At 45.8% G+C, this 15,704-nt stretch overlaps 1 protein-coding gene across 2 annotated transcripts in view; it reads left to right on the top strand.

Annotated features, from left to right (window-relative positions):
• ARL2BP (ADP ribosylation factor like GTPase 2 binding protein) overlaps positions 1-14,857 on the top strand; it is a 33,928-nt gene extending 19,071 nt beyond the window's left edge. For both annotated transcript variants that reach the window (XM_063945761.1, XM_063945762.1), the window contains exons 5-7: positions 9,077-9,162; positions 9,928-10,024; positions 13,038-14,857. In XM_063945761.1, the coding sequence (XP_063801831.1) occupies positions 9,077-9,162; positions 9,928-10,024; positions 13,038-13,118 (264 nt within the window). In that variant the 3' untranslated portion in view covers positions 13,119-14,857. The remainder of the gene's footprint in view (positions 1-9,076; positions 9,163-9,927; positions 10,025-13,037) is intronic.
• Positions 14,858-15,704: the final 847 nt, after the last annotated feature.

Here is a 15,704-nt window from a genome sequence, read left to right as displayed (position 1 = left end):
CCATGTAGCCATGCAAGGGGAGTAAATACATTTATATTGTTTCTATGCAGGCTAAATACTGGCTGCTTTTGCAAGTAGCCCACAAACAAGACGGCTAGTTTAGATTTAAGCTTGAACACACCCCATCCAACTCTAAATCTCTCTGCACATATTACATCCGACCCACCTGCTGTGCAACATGGTTTTGCGTAGTTGTTTACTTTTTTGCTTTACTTGTCAACATGAATTAGGCCCAGTGTTCATAAGTTCGCTGTGCATTGTATATAAATGCTACTCCTAGCAATGGGAACCCGCACGTGTGGTCATAGTAGTTGTACTCTCAGCAGTGGGAACCCCGCACATTTGGTTATAGCAGTTATACTCTCAGCAATGGGAACCCCGCACATTTGGTTATAGCAGTTGTACTCTCAGCAATGGGAACCCCGCACATTTGTTTATAGTAGTTGTACTCTCAGCAATGGGAACCCTGCACATTTGGTTATAGTAGTTGTACTCTCAGCAATGGGAACCCTGAACATTTGGTTATAGTAGTTGTACTCTCAGCAATGGGAATCCCGCACATTTGGTTATAGTAGTTGTACTCTCAGCAATGGGAACCCTGAACATTTGGTTATAGTAGTTGTACTCTCAGCAATGGGAACTCCGCACATGTGGTTATAGTAGTTGTACTCTCAGCAATGGGAACCCTGCACATGTGGTTATAGTAGTTGTACTCTCAGCAATGGGAACCCCGCACATGTGGTTATAGTAGTTGTACTCTCAGCAATGGGAACCCCGCACATGTGGTTATAGTAGTTATACTCTCAGCAATGGGAACCCTGCACATGTGGTTATAGTAGTTATACTCTCAGCAATGGGAATCCCGCACATTTGGTTATAGTAGTTGTACTCTCAGCAATGGGAACCCCGCACATGTGGTTATAGTAGTTATACTCTCAGCAATGGGAACCCTGCACATGTGGTTATAGTAGTTATACTCTCAACAATGGGAACCCTGCACATTTGGTTATAGTAGTTGTACTCTCAGTAATGGGAACCCTGCACATTTGGTTATAGTAGTTGTACTCTCAGCAATGGGAACCCTGCACATTTGGTTATAGTAGTTGCACTCTCAGCAATGGGAACCCTGCACATGTGGTTATAGTAGTTGTACTCTCAGCAATGGGAACCCCGCACATTTGGTTATAGTAGTTGTACTCTCAGCAATGGGAACCCTGCACATTTGGTTATAGTAATTGCACTCTCAGCAATGGGAACCCTGCACATGTGGTTATAGTAGTTGCACTCTCAGCAATGGGAACCCTGCACATTTGGTTATAGTAGTTGCACTCTCAGCAATGGGAACCCCGCACATTTGGTTATAGTAGTTGCACTCTCAGTAATGGGAACCCCGCACATTTGGTTATAGTAGTTGCACTCTCAGCAATGGGAACCCCGCACATGTGGTTATAGTAGTTGTACTCTCAGCAATGGGAACCCTGCACATTTGGTTATAGTAGTTGTACTCTCAGCAATGGGAACCCTGCACATGTGGTTATAGTTGCACTCTCAGCAATGGGAACCCCTTGCATGTGGTTATAGTTGCACTCCCAGCAGTGGGAACCCTGCACATGTGGTTATAGTAGTTGTACTCTCAGTAATGGGAACCCTGCACATTTGGTTATAGTAGTTGCACTCTCAGCAATGGGAACCCCGCACATGTGGTTATAGTAGTTGTACTCTCAGCAATGGGAACCCTCACATTTGGTTATAGTAGTTGTACTCTCAGCAGTGGGAAGCCTGCACATGTGGTTATAGTAATTGTACTCTCAGCAATGGGAACCCTGCACATTTGTTTATAGTAGTTGTACTCTCAGCAATTGGAACCCTGCACATGTGGTTATAGTAGTTGTACTCTCAGCAATGGGAACCCCCCACATTTGGTTATAGTAGTTGTACTCTCCGCAATGGGAACCCCGCACATTTGGTTATAGTAGTTGTACTCTCAGCAATGGGAACCCTGCACATGTGGTTATAGTAGTTGTACTCTCAGCAATGGGAACCCCGCACATTTGGTTATAGTAGTTGTACTCTCAGCAATGGGAACCCTGCACATGTGGTTATAGTAGCTGTACTCTCAGCAATGGGAACCCTGCACATGTGGTTATAGTAGTTGTACTCTCAGCAATGGGAACCCTGCACATTTGGTTATAGTAGTTGTACTCTCAGCAATGGGAACCCTGCACATGTGGTTATAGTTGCACTCTCAGCATTGGGAACCCCTTGCATGTGGTTATAGTTGCACTCCCAGCAGTGGGAACCCTCACATTTGGTTATAGTAGTTGTACTCTCAGCAGTGGGAAGCCTGCACATGTGGTTATAGTAATTGTACTCTCAGCAATGGGAACCCTGCACATTTGTTTATAGTAGTTGTACTCTCAGCAATGGGAACCCCGCACATTTGGTTATAGTTGCACTCCCAGCAATGGGAACCCCGCACATTTGGTTATAGTAGTTGTACTCTCAGCAGTGGGAACCCCGCACATTTGGTTATAGCAGTTGTACTCTCAGCAGTGGGAACCCTGCACATGTGGTTATAGTAGTTGTACTCTCAGCAATGGGAACTCCGCACATGTGGTTATAGTAGTTGTACTCTCAGCAATGGGAACCCGCACATTTGGTTATAGTAGTTGTACTCTCAGCAATGGGAACCCTGCACATGTGGTTATAGTAGTTGTACTCTCAGCAATGGGAACCCCGCACATTTGGTTATAGTAGTTGTACTCTCAGTAATGGGAACCCCGCACATGTGGTTTATAGTAGTTGTACTCTCAGTAATGGGAACCCTGCACATTTGGTTATAGTAGTTGTACTCTCAGTAATGGGAACCCCGCACATTTGGTTATAGTAGTTGTACTCTCAGCAATGGGAACCCTGCACATTTGGTTATAGTAGTTGTACTCTCAGTAATGGGAACCCTGCACATTTGGTTATAGTAGTTGTACTCTCAGTAATGGGAACCCCGCACATTTGGTTATAGTAGTTGTACTCTCAGTAATGGGAACCCTGCACATTTGGTTATAGTAGTTGTACTCTCAACAATGGGAACCCTGCACATTTGGTTATAGTAGTTGTACTCTCAGTAATGGGAACCCTGCACATTTGGTTATAGTAGTTGTACTCTCAGCAATGGGAACCCTGCACATTTGGTTGTAGTAGTTGCACTCTCAGCAATGGGAACCCTGCACATGTGGTTATAGTAGTTGTACTCTCAGCAATGGGAACCCTGCACATTTGGTTATAGTAGTTGTTCTCTCAGCAATGGGAACCCTGCACATTTGGTTATAGTAGTTGCACTCTCAGCAATGGGAACCCTGCACATGTGGTTATAGTAGTTGTACTCTCAGCAATGGGAACCCTGCACATTTGTTTATAGTAGTTGTACTCTCATCAATGGGAACCCGCACATTTGGTTATAGTAGTTGTACTCTCAGCAATGGGAACCCCGCACATGTGGTTATAGTAGTTGTACTCTCAGCAATGGGAACCCTGCACATTTGGTTATAGTAATTGCACTCTCAGCAATGGGAACCCTGCACATGTGGTTATAGTAGTTGTACTCTCAGCAATGGGAACCCTGCACATTTGTTTATAGTAGTTGTACTCTCATCAATGGGAACCCGCACATTTGGTTATAGTAGTTGTACTCTCAGCAATGGGAACCCCGCACATGTGGTTATAGTAGTTGCACTCTCAGCAATGGGAACCCTGCACATTTGGTTATAGTAGTTGCACTCTCAGCAATGGGAACCCTGCACATTTGGTTATAGTAGTTGTACTCTCAGCAATGGGAACCCTGCACATGTGGTTATAGTAGTTGTACTCTCAGCAATGGGAACCCTGCACATTTGGTTATAGTAGTTGTACTCTCAGCAATGGGAACCCTGCACATGTGGTTATAGTAGTTGTACTCTCAGCAATGGGAACCCCGCACATTTGGTTATAGTAGTTGTACTCTCAGCAATGGGAACCCTGCACATGTGGTTATAGTTGCACTCTCAGCAATGGGAACCCCTTGCATGTGGTTATAGTTGCACTCCCAGCAGTGGGAACCCTCACATTTGGTTATAGTAGTTGTACTCTCAGCAGTGGGAACCCCGCACATGTGGTTATAGTAATTGTACTCTCAGCAATGGGAACCCTGCACATTTGTTTATAGTAGTTGTACTCTCAGCAATTGGAACCCCGCACATTTGGTTATAGTTGTTACTCCCAGCAATGGGAACCCCGCACATTTGGTTATAGTAGTTGTACTCTCAGCAGTGGGAACCCTGCACATGTGGTTATAGTAGTTGTACTCTCAGCAGTGGGAACCCTGCACATGTGGTTATAGTAGTTGTACTCTCAGCAATGGGAACTCCGCACATGTGGTTATAGTAGTTGTACTCTCAGCAATGGGAACCCCGCACATTTGGTTATAGTAGTTGTACTCTCAGCAATGGGAACCCCGCACATTTGGTTATAGTAGTTGTACTCTCAGCAATGGGAACCCTGCACATGTGGTTATAGTTGCACTCTCAGCAATGGGAACCCCTTGCATGTGGTTATAGTTGCACTCCCAGCAGTGGGAACCCTCACATTTGGTTATAGTAGTTGTACTCTCAGCAGTGGGAAGCCTGCACATGTGGTTATAGTAATTGTACTCTCAGCAATGGGAACCCTGCACATTTGTTTATAGTAGTTGTACTCTCAGCAATGGGAATCCCGCTCATTTGGTTATAGTTGCACTCCCAGCAATGGGAACCCCGCACATTTGGTTATAGTAGTTGTACTCTCAGCAATGGGAACTCCGCACATGTGGTTATAGTAGTTGTACTCTCAGCAATGGGAACCCGCACATTTGGTTATAGTAGTTGTACTCTCAGCAATGGGAACCCTGCACATGTGGTTATAGTAGTTGTACTCTCAGCAATGGGAACCCCGCACATTTGGTTATAGTAGTTGTACTCTCAGTAATGGGAACCCCGCACATGTGGTTATAGTAGTTGTACTCTCAGTAATGGGAACCCTGCACATTTGGTTATAGTAGTTGTACTCTCAGTAATGGGAACCCCGCACATTTGGTTATAGTAGTTGTACTCTCAGCAATGGGAACCCTGCACATTTGGTTATAGTAGTTGTACTCTCAGTAATGGGAACCCTGCACATTTGGTTATAGTAGTTGTACTCTCAGTAATGGGAACCCCGCACATTTGTTTATAGTAGTTGTACTCTCAGTAATGGGAACCCTGCACATTTGGTTATAGTAGTTGCACTCTCAGCAATGGGAACCCTGCACATGTGGTTATAGTAGTTGTACTCTCAACAATGGGAACCCTGCACATTTGGTTATAGTAGTTGTACTCTCAGTAATGGGAACCCTGCACATTTGGTTATAGTAGTTGTACTCTCAGTAATGGGAACCCTGCACATGTGGTTATAGTAGTTGTACTCTCAGTAATGGGAACCCTGCACATTTGGTTATAGTAGTTGCACTCTCAGCAATGGGAACCCTGCACATGTGGTTATAGTAGTTGTACTCTCAGCAATGGGAACCCTGCACATTTGGTTATAGTAGTTGTTCTCTCAGCAATGGGAACCCTGCACATTTGGTTATAGTAGTTGCACTCTCAGCAGTGGGAACCCTGCACATGTGGTTATAGTAGTTGTACTCTCAGCAGTGGGAACCCTGCACATGTGGTTATAGTAGTTGTACTCTCAGCAGTGGGAACCCTGCACATGTGGTTATAGTAGTTGTACTCTCAGCAGTGGGAACCCTGCACATGTGGTTATAGTTGCACTCCCAGCAGTGGGAACCCTCACATTTGGTTATAGTAGTTGTACTCTCAGCAGTGGGAAGCCTGCACATGTGGTTATAGTAATTGTACTCTCAGCAATGGGAACCCTGCACATTTGGTTATAGTAGTTGTACTCTCAGCAATGGGAACCCCGCACATGTGGTTATAGTAGTTGCACTCTCAGTAATGGGAACCCTGCACATTTGGTTATAGTAGTTGTACTCTCAGCAATGGGAACCCCGCACATGTGGTTATAGTAGTTGTACTCTCATCAATGGGAACCCTGCACATGTGGTTATAGTAGTTGTACTCTCAGCAATGGGAACCCTGCACATTTGGTTATAGTAGTTGTACTCTCAGCAATGGGAACCCTGCACATGTGGTTATAGTAGTTGTACTCTCATCAATGGGAACCCTGCACATGTGGTTATAGTAGTTGTACTCTCAGCAATGGGAACCCTGCACATTTGGTTATAGTAGTTGTACTCTCAGCAATGGGAACCCCGCACATGTGGTTATAGTAGTTGTACTCTCAGCAATGGGAACCCTGCACATGTGGTTATAGTAGTTGTACTCTCAGCAATGGGAACCCCGCACATGTGGTTATAGTAGTTGTTCTCTCAGCAATGGGAACCCTGCACATGTGGTTATAGTAGTTGCACTCTCAGTAATGGGAACCCGCACATTTGGTTATAGTAGTTGTACTCTCAGCAATGGGAACCCTGCACATGTGGTTATAGTAGTTGTACTCTCAGCAATGGGAACCCTGCACATGTGGTTATAGTAGTTGTACTCTCAGCAATGAGAACCCTGCACATTTGGTTATAGTAGTTGTACTCTCAGCAATGGGAACCCCGCACATGTGGTTATAGTAGTTGTACTCTCAGCAATGGGAACCCTGCACATGTGGTTATAGTAGTTGCACTCTCAGCAATGGGAACCCCGCACATGTGGTTATAGTAGTTGTACTCTCAGCAATGGGAACCCTGCACATGTGGTTATAGTAGTTGTACTCTCCGCAATGGGAACCCTGCACATGTGGTTATAGTAGTTGCACTCTCAGCAATGGGAACCCTGCACATTTGGTTATAGTAGTTGCACTCTCAGCAATGGGAACCCTGCACATGTGGTTATAGTAGTTGCACTCTCAGCAATGGGAACCCCGCACATGTGGTTATAGTAGTTGTACTCTCAGCAATGGGAACCCTGCACATGTGGTTATAGTAGTTGTACTCTCAGTAATGGGAACCCTGCACATTTGTTTATAGTAGTTGCACTCTCTTCAATGGGAACCCTGCACATTTGGTTATAGTAGTTGCACTCTCAGCAATGGGAACCCTGCACATGTGGTTATAGTAGTTGTACTCTCAGCAATGGGAACCCCGCACATTTGGTTATAGTAGTTGCACTCTCAGCAATGGGAACCCTGCACATGTGGTTATAGTAGTTGCACTCTCAGCAATGGGAACCCTGCACATGTGGTTATAGTAGTTGTACTCTCAGCAATGGGAACCCCGCACATGTGGTTATAGTAGTTGTACTCTCTGCAATGGGAACCCGCACATGTGGTTATAGTAGTTGTACTCTCTGCAATGGGAACCTGCACATTTGGTTATAGTAGTTGTACTCTCAGTAATGGGAACCCCGCACATGTGGTTATAGTAGTTGTACTCTCAGCAATGGGAACCCCGCACATGTGGTTATAGTAGTTGTACTCTCAGCAATGGGAACCCTGCACATGTGGTTATAGTAGTTGTACTCTCAGCAATGGGAACCCCGCACATGTGGTTATAGTAGTTGTACTCTCAGCAATGGGAACCCCGCACATGTGGTTATAGTAGTTGTACTCTCTGCAATGGGAACCTGCACATTTGGTTATAGTAGTTGTACTCTCAGTAATGGGAACCCCGCACATGTGGTTATAGTAGTTGTACTCTCAGCAATGGGAACCCCGCACATGTGGTTATAGTAGTTGTACTCTCAGTAATGGGAACCCCGCACATGTGGTTATAGTAGTTGTACTCTCAGCAATGGGAACCCCGCACATGTGGTTATAGTAGTTGTACTCTCAGCAATGGGAACCCCGCACATGTGGTTATAGTAGTTGTACTCTCATCAATGGGAACCCTGCACATGTGGTTATAGTAGTTATACTCTCGGCAATGGGAACCCCGCACATGTGGTTATAGTAGTTGTACTCTCGGCAATGGGAACCCCGCACATGTGGTTATAGTAGTTGTACTCTCGGCAATGGGAACCCCGCACATGTGGTTATAGTAGTTGTACTCTCAGTAATGGGAACCCTGCACATGTGGTTATAGTAGTTGTACTCTCAGCAATGGGAACCCTGCACATGTGGTTATAGTAGTTGTACTCTCAGCAATGGGAACCCTGCACATGTGGTTATAGTAGTTGTACTCTCAGCAATGGGAACCCCGCACATGTGGTTATAGTAGTTGTACTCTCGGCAATGGGAACCCTGCACATTTGGTTATAGTAGTTGTACTCTCGGCAATGGAAACCCTGCACATTTGGTTATAGTAGTTGCACTCTCAGCAATGGAAACCCTGCACACTTTTTTGCTTGAGTGAAAAATAGGAGATGTTCATAAACTACTGTGGAAATCTGTAGATGAGTTTCCTACCATACATGACGAGTAGTGACTGACATAACCGAAACACAGTCCAGTCTTGGGGTGATGGACCATTTCATTCAGCTGTCGGACCCCAGAGCACCTCATCCTGTGCTCATACAGTGCATTTGGAAAAGATCAAGATTTAGTTACTTTTGTAAAGTTGCATGTGACATATACTGTAGAACAATATACATCGGTGTGTAGGAGGCTGCAGCGTGCGGTGTGTAGGAGCATGTGACATATACTGTAGAACAATATACATGGGTGTGTAGGAGGCTGCTGCGTGCGGTGTGTAGGAGGCTGCAGTGTGCAGTGTGTAGGAGCATGTGACATATACTGTAGAACAATATACATCGGTGTGTAGGAGGCTGCTGCGTGCGGTGTGTAGGAGGCTGCAGTGTGCAGGAGCATGTGACATATACTGTAGAACAATATACATGGGATATCTGTGTGTTGAAATGCCCAGTGGAATACATGGAGGCAGAGGAGAATGACCTTGGATGGTGTGCTGAGTTGGGTGCTAGGTTACAGCGGTGTAGATGAAAGTCCGTATACAAGCTTATGGTTCATGTCCCAGAAGCCAGTTATATGCCTGTCTGATGATCTGTGTTTTTTCTTTTTTTAGATTTGTTTATTGGAGAAGTTTATAGAGGAACAGTTACTTGAGCGGATTCCAACATTCAATATGAGCGCTTTCATCTCATCCCTACAGTAAGTCATTCCGAGGGTTACCCCCAGCAAATGCGGAAAGCATCGGTGTCAGTAGGGTAATGGATTGGTTACGAAATAGTGACAGCCTTTCAGTCGTGATCATTTTTCCAAGTGTTTGGGTATACTCAGCACTTGTAGAACTGTTCCTGTCACTTGGGGAACTGCAAATACCAGCATACTCTGCCTCTAGGACCAACTGGCACCAGTAAAAAAAAAAAGCAAAACCATAACATATTCCATCTCCCTTAATGAGGCATGATAGAAATAACGACTGTCTAGAGAGCAAGTAGTCATTATGTCCACATTCAGAAGATGGACATCGACATCAGGGTTAGGGCTCTACAGTAGAAACACGTAGGGGTCAATTTACTAAGATGGGAGATCTATTTATTGCCCATAGCAACCAATCAGAGTCTACTGCTCATTTATCTAGCACCTTCTAGAACATATAGGGGGAAATTCAAATGTTCGAAAAGTCGGTTGGGTGTCTGTTTTTTCCTGTGTATTAGATGGGAAAAAACAGACACCCAACTGACTTTTCAAACAATTGAATTTCCCGCATAGCCTGGCATCTGATTGGTTGCTATGGCAACATCCCATCTTAAGTAGAACGCTCATCTTAGTAAATTTACCCTGTAATGTCTACGTTATGACCATGCTGCCATTTCCTACCACTCCCGCCTAGAGTGTATTACTACAGCTTTAGTAAATCCTCCTTGTATTATACATCAGTAACTATTGTACTTCGTGTCTGTTATGTGGCAGATCTCATCGGCAGGAGATGGCCGGAGACATATTTGACATATTGCTCACGTTCACGGATTTCCTGGCTTTCAAGGAAATGTTTCTTGACTACAAGGCTGTAAGTAGCATATTGTATTGTCATGTATACAGTATAGGCCTTAAATAATGGTTTCTCACAAAGGGCCTGATTTAGAGGTGGACAGGGGCCGTGTAGCAAGGGACCCACTGTGCAAGGGGGCGTGGCCATGGCTCATGCATCGAGTCAGGTGGGCCTTGCAGAACTTCCTGTATACCAGTTGCAGGTGGGACGGAGGGAGGGCCAATGAGCATAGAGACAGAAGGCGGCATCGATGTGCCAGCCCAGCTCTGTGTGTGGTCGGACTGGCCCATCTAGCCATCGGCCGTTCTGGAATTTGCCAGATGGCCAGTCTAGCCCTGGAGGTGGATGTAGACCCGTCTTTCTGCATCCTACCTCTGTGACTTTATACAAATGCCAATACAATGCCTTTTCCCTGGTGTACATCCCTGCGTGGACTGTGCAAGAACTGAGACGCCCACTGTCGGCGTCTGTAGACTCTATAATACGCCACCGTCTGTCGCACCACCCTTATGGCGGACGCAGATTGTTGTGTGTGTACGATTGAGCATCTGTGTACACAAACACTTGGTGACACGCGTAGCATGGACTGCCTCTGTGTGTCTGAATAGTCGCCACCCAGGAACGCTCAGCTCATTTCTGATCCCGTGCGTCTCAATCGCAGCAGCGCATTTTGTGCATACATGCTGCACGATGCCTGCGCTGTAGGAGGTTTCAGAGATTTTCATGCAGGCGCATTAGCAAAGCATTGCTGTACATCTGCATCACCATCCCAAATCCTCCTTCTCAGTTGGACTTTTATTGTCCGGATGAAGGTGTTAAGACAAATCTATCCTTATTTTTGTTATTTATCAACAATATGAGCACAGTTTTATCACTTTTAATAACCATAAAATACAGGTAAATCACCTGATTGGCCAACACCTTGTAAAATAAAGTACAAAAATGTTCATATAGATCTGAAATAAATAATTATAAAACATATAACTGGTGCCAACAGCTACCACTAGGTGGAGTCACATACCTCAGTCAGATGCAGTTTACCATGTGTCGTCAATCTGTGGCCCTCCAGCTGCTGTGAAACTACACATCCCAGCATGCCCTGCCACAGTTTTGCTATTTATGTAAGCTAAAACTGAGGAACACAGGTTGAAGACCCACGCAGTATACCATGTTACGGTTGCTAGCAGGAGATTATGGGGGTTATTCAGAGTTGTTAGCAATTGAGCAAAACTATGTGCAGTGCAGGTGGGGCAGATGTAACATGTGCAGAGAGAGTTAGATTTGGGCAGGTTATATTGTTTCTGTGCAGGGTAATACTGGCTGCTTTATGTTTACACTGCAATTTTTAGATTTCAGTTTGAACACACTCCACCCAAATCTAACTCTCTCTGCACATGTTATATCTGCCCCACCTGCAGTGCACATGGTTTTGCCCAATTGCTAACTTTTTTTGATTGCTTACAAACCTGAATAAGGGCCTAGGGGGTCATTCCGACCCGATCGCACGCTGCAGTTGTTCGCATGCGCCGGCTCTGGCGAATGCCAGACAGCCGAAGGCCGTTGTTACCTAGCGATCGCCTCTGCCTGATTGACAGGCAGAGGCGTTCGCTGGGCGGGAGGGGGTGGCACGGCCACTGCAGGCGTGGCCGGACGGTGTGGGGGGCGGGCCGCAGCAGCTACATGACGTCACACACAGCCGCTGCAACGAGCTACGCTGGTCGGGAACTACTCTTCATTTTGAATAGAGTATTTTTATTCAACAAGAATGAACTTATTACAGACATTTCCATTGACACTGAGAGCTTCAATTGTTGTTATACAATATAATCCTGCACAGATCCTTCTCAAACAATATGTGCATATACGTGGTGCAACAAGTGGTCGCAGATCCACATAATGTCCACCCACAGATACCAGTTTCTCTGAAGTCTGCAAGCAAGGTCAAAACACATACTAACATTTCTTGTTTTCTCCCCCCGAAATACGTCGGTAAACCCCCCCAACTATGGGGCCTAATAAAGCCTGCCCGCGAAGAAAAGAAAAAAAAGGGAGATGGAAAGCAAAAAAAACATAAATAAAACAGACCAAAACAACACCAGCAAGCCTAGATTCCTACAGTTGTGCGAGATGAGGTGCATTATCCCTACAGTGTAGAATACGGGAGAGGGGCCTGGCTCGTCCCCGCGGGTCCAGAGTAGCCGGGCCGCCGTGAAAGGCATACGACAATTCGAGTTAAGTTATAAATCTTTAAATTCTAATGGCAGGGGAGAGGGGCATTATTTTTTCATATAAATGTACCGATCCTTCAATACTGTGTCATTCACAAGGGCTTTAAATGCGGACATCTTAGGGGAGTGTGAGGCTATCCATGTCCGCGCAATGCAAACCTTGGCGAGGGCGCATAAACTGCGAGCATACAAGTCCTCCCACTTAGTCCCAGAGTCAGTTCCTCCTACTCCCAGAATACAAAATCCTGGAGTCAGCATGCCTCTCTGTATCCCCGTGTGTTCCAGAATCGACCCGACCCCAGCCCAGAACGCCTGCAAGGATGGACACTCCCACACCAGGTGCCAGAATGATCCGCCAGCGGTCCCACATTTAGGAGTAGCTGTGCTAAATTTAGCACAGCTACGATCAACTTGGAATGACCCCCCCCCCCCCCCCCTAATTCAGACCTGATCGTAGCTGCAAATTTGTTAGCAGATGGGCAAAACCATGTGCACTGCAGGGGTGGGGGTGGATGGGAGGGGGTGGGGGGGGGCAGATGTAACATGTGCAGAGAGAGAGTTAGATGTGGGTGTGGTGTTCAAACTGAAATTTAAATTGCAGTGTAAATATAAACAGACAGTTTACACAAATGGTAGCGCTTTGGTGTGTACTCTATCGTATATCCATATTTGTTCAGGGTGTGTAATGTATACTGTACTTAATGAGAATATATACTGTATGAATCAAAGATGGCTCCACCCTCGGTAAGGAATTGGGTTACTCCACCTGTTTTTTGTGTAATTTTATTTCCCTTCTCATTAAGGAAAAGGAGGGCAGAGGCCTGGATCTCAGCAGCGGATTGGTGGTGACGTCTTTATTCAGCTCCTCTGTCTCCTCCTCCTAGATCCGCAGCTGTTCTATTTATTCCCATTACAATATTACAGTCACCAGCGACCAGCCCTCCATGATCTACATATCATCTCTCCTGTTGTCCCAGTGGATCTTCTCCCCCCAACTACGGTCTACATCAGGAAGAAGTATTAAGACTGACTTGTTCTGGTGTGCCCGAACTATGCGAGGTTCATAAGCCTTCCAGTACCTGTGCTTTTCTCATAGGACGTGTGTGTGTGTGTGTTTGATGTACCACAGTCAGTCAGTAACCGTTGTCTTTGTACATACCATCAGCCGTACACAGTATTGTAGTCAAATAGAATATTCCAGAAACTGATTAGAAATACTCGGTTAATATTGCTGTTATGTATCGAGATTATATAGACCACAAATTTATTGTAGTGCGCGTGTAGCGGTTCTTGTACTGGGCTACCGTGTGATCTGTAGGTCATGTGACGTCTTGCTCATGTTATATCAGCTTTGTGCATTAGCTTAGGGACTGTGGTGTCTCTTATAGAGATTTACCTTTCAGTATGTAAGTGTATACATTGCATTCGCCCACAGTATGGCTGCGCCCAGGGGCTGTAGGCAATGTACAGCCTCTGATTTCCCCAGGAACTAGTCACACAGCGCTGATCACACTTACTTCACTGTGCTGCACTAGCACACAGTGATATGAGGTGGCTGCACTCGCTACACAATGTGAGGGTGAAATGGCTGCACTCACTACACAATGGGGGTAATTCAGACCTGATCACTAGGGTGCATTTTTTGCATCCCTGCGATCAGGTAGTCGCCACCTACAGAGGGAGGGAGAAATCGCTGTGCAGGGGTGCGACCGCATGTGCAGGAGAGCTGCACAAACAGCAGTTTGTGCAGTCTCTGCACAGCCCAGGACTTACTCAGCCGCTGCGATGACATCACGAATCCGCCCACAAAACGCCGGGTCCCTCCTGCATTTTTCTAGACACTCCCTAGAAACGGTCAGTTGCCACCCAAAATGCCCTCTTCCTGTCAATCTTCTTGCGATCGGTGGTGCGTTCGGTTTTTTCACACCATTCCGTCGCTGCCCAGCTCCCCCCGTCGCACCTGCGCATTGGGGTGCATACGCAGTTCAGACATGATCGCACGCTGTGTGAAAACGGGTCTGAATTACCCCCAATGTGAGGGGGAAGTGGCTGCACTCACTACTCCACAAGGTGAGGGGGAAGTAGCTGCACTCGCTACTCCACAAGGTGAGGGGGAAGTGGCTGCACTCGCTACTCCTCAGTGTGAGGGGGAGGTGGCTGCACTCACTACTCCACAGTGTGAGGGGGAGGTGGCTGCACTCACTACTCCACAGTGTGAGGGGGAGGTGGCTGCACTCACTACTCCACAGTGTGAGGGGGAGGTGGCTGCACTCGCTACTCCACAGTGTGAGGGGGAGGTGGCTGCACTCGCTACTCCACAGTGTGAGGGGGAGGTGGCTGCACTCGCTACTCCACAGTGTGAGGGGGAGGTGGCTGCACACACTACTCCACAATGACAACATTGGGTTAAATTAAAAAAAAAAAAAAAAGTTACCTCGGACTGACAACACGATGGGTAAATTCCATTTTGTATCCTTCTGCTGTGTCCTCCTTGTAATCTCAGCACATTATCTGCCACTAAGACTGCGATCTCTGGTGCATCATCTTTGTATCTTATTTTAAATTTTTGGCAGAAAATTAAAATCTTTTTTTTTTTTTTAAATAAAATGTTAAGTTAAATGTCTTATGTAGTGGACTTAGCAAAAGCGTATGTGTGCGCCTCTGCAGACTTCCCCAGCAATGTTTATTACAGCAAACTGCTTGGGCATAATTCTTCACTAATATGGAACCACACACCTCTCTGATGCAGCAGAAGATGACCCCGCTGTAACACTGATTGTCACACAGGCTGCCATTGTAGGGCCAATGAGGTACCTACAGCTGACTGCAGCAGGTCCTAGCTCAAAGTACAGACAGGTGCTCTCAGACCTGCAGAAGAGGTGATCAGTACTTCATGGATAAACTTAAAACCTGGCCCATTAGGGTGCCTTGAGGACTGCGTTTAGGAACCCGCTGTATACATAACTGTTTGATACCATTTTCCATCCAACATTTTCTGAAAGCTTTTTCCATAGGAATGCTAAGCATAACTCAAGCTTCAAAACTCGGAGCAATTGTATGAATAATTGAAAGATTGATTATATTGACATACCACGGCCAATCTAGGGAGCATCAGACCACACTCCTTGGAGCTGAATTTTCCAAAGGATTTGAGAAATTAGAGGATGAGTTAAATAGGAAGAAATGCACGATGAGGGGGAAGTATCTGCTCCAGCCTGTACCACAGACAGGTCTATCTTTACAGACTCCAGGTATCTTTAAGATCCCAAAAGATATCAGGATGGAAGCATCACATACCAGAGTCAACCACTTGTCACTTTAAAGTCTGCCAAAAAGTTGTCCACCCTGGTATGGAGAAAGCTTTCACCCATTGCAGGCTTCCCATGGTGTCTCAGACATGCTACATCGGTAGCTTTGTACATCTAGACCGGAAAGATCCACTCTGATATTTCAGAGACCCAGAGATAGAG

Source organism: Pseudophryne corroboree, chromosome 11 (genome assembly GCF_028390025.1).
Source record: "Pseudophryne corroboree isolate aPseCor3 chromosome 11, aPseCor3.hap2, whole genome shotgun sequence".
NCBI lineage: Eukaryota > Metazoa > Chordata > Amphibia > Anura > Myobatrachidae > Pseudophryne > Pseudophryne corroboree.
Note: the sequence above shows the minus strand (reverse complement) of the source record. Positions and strands in the feature narration are given on the sequence as shown.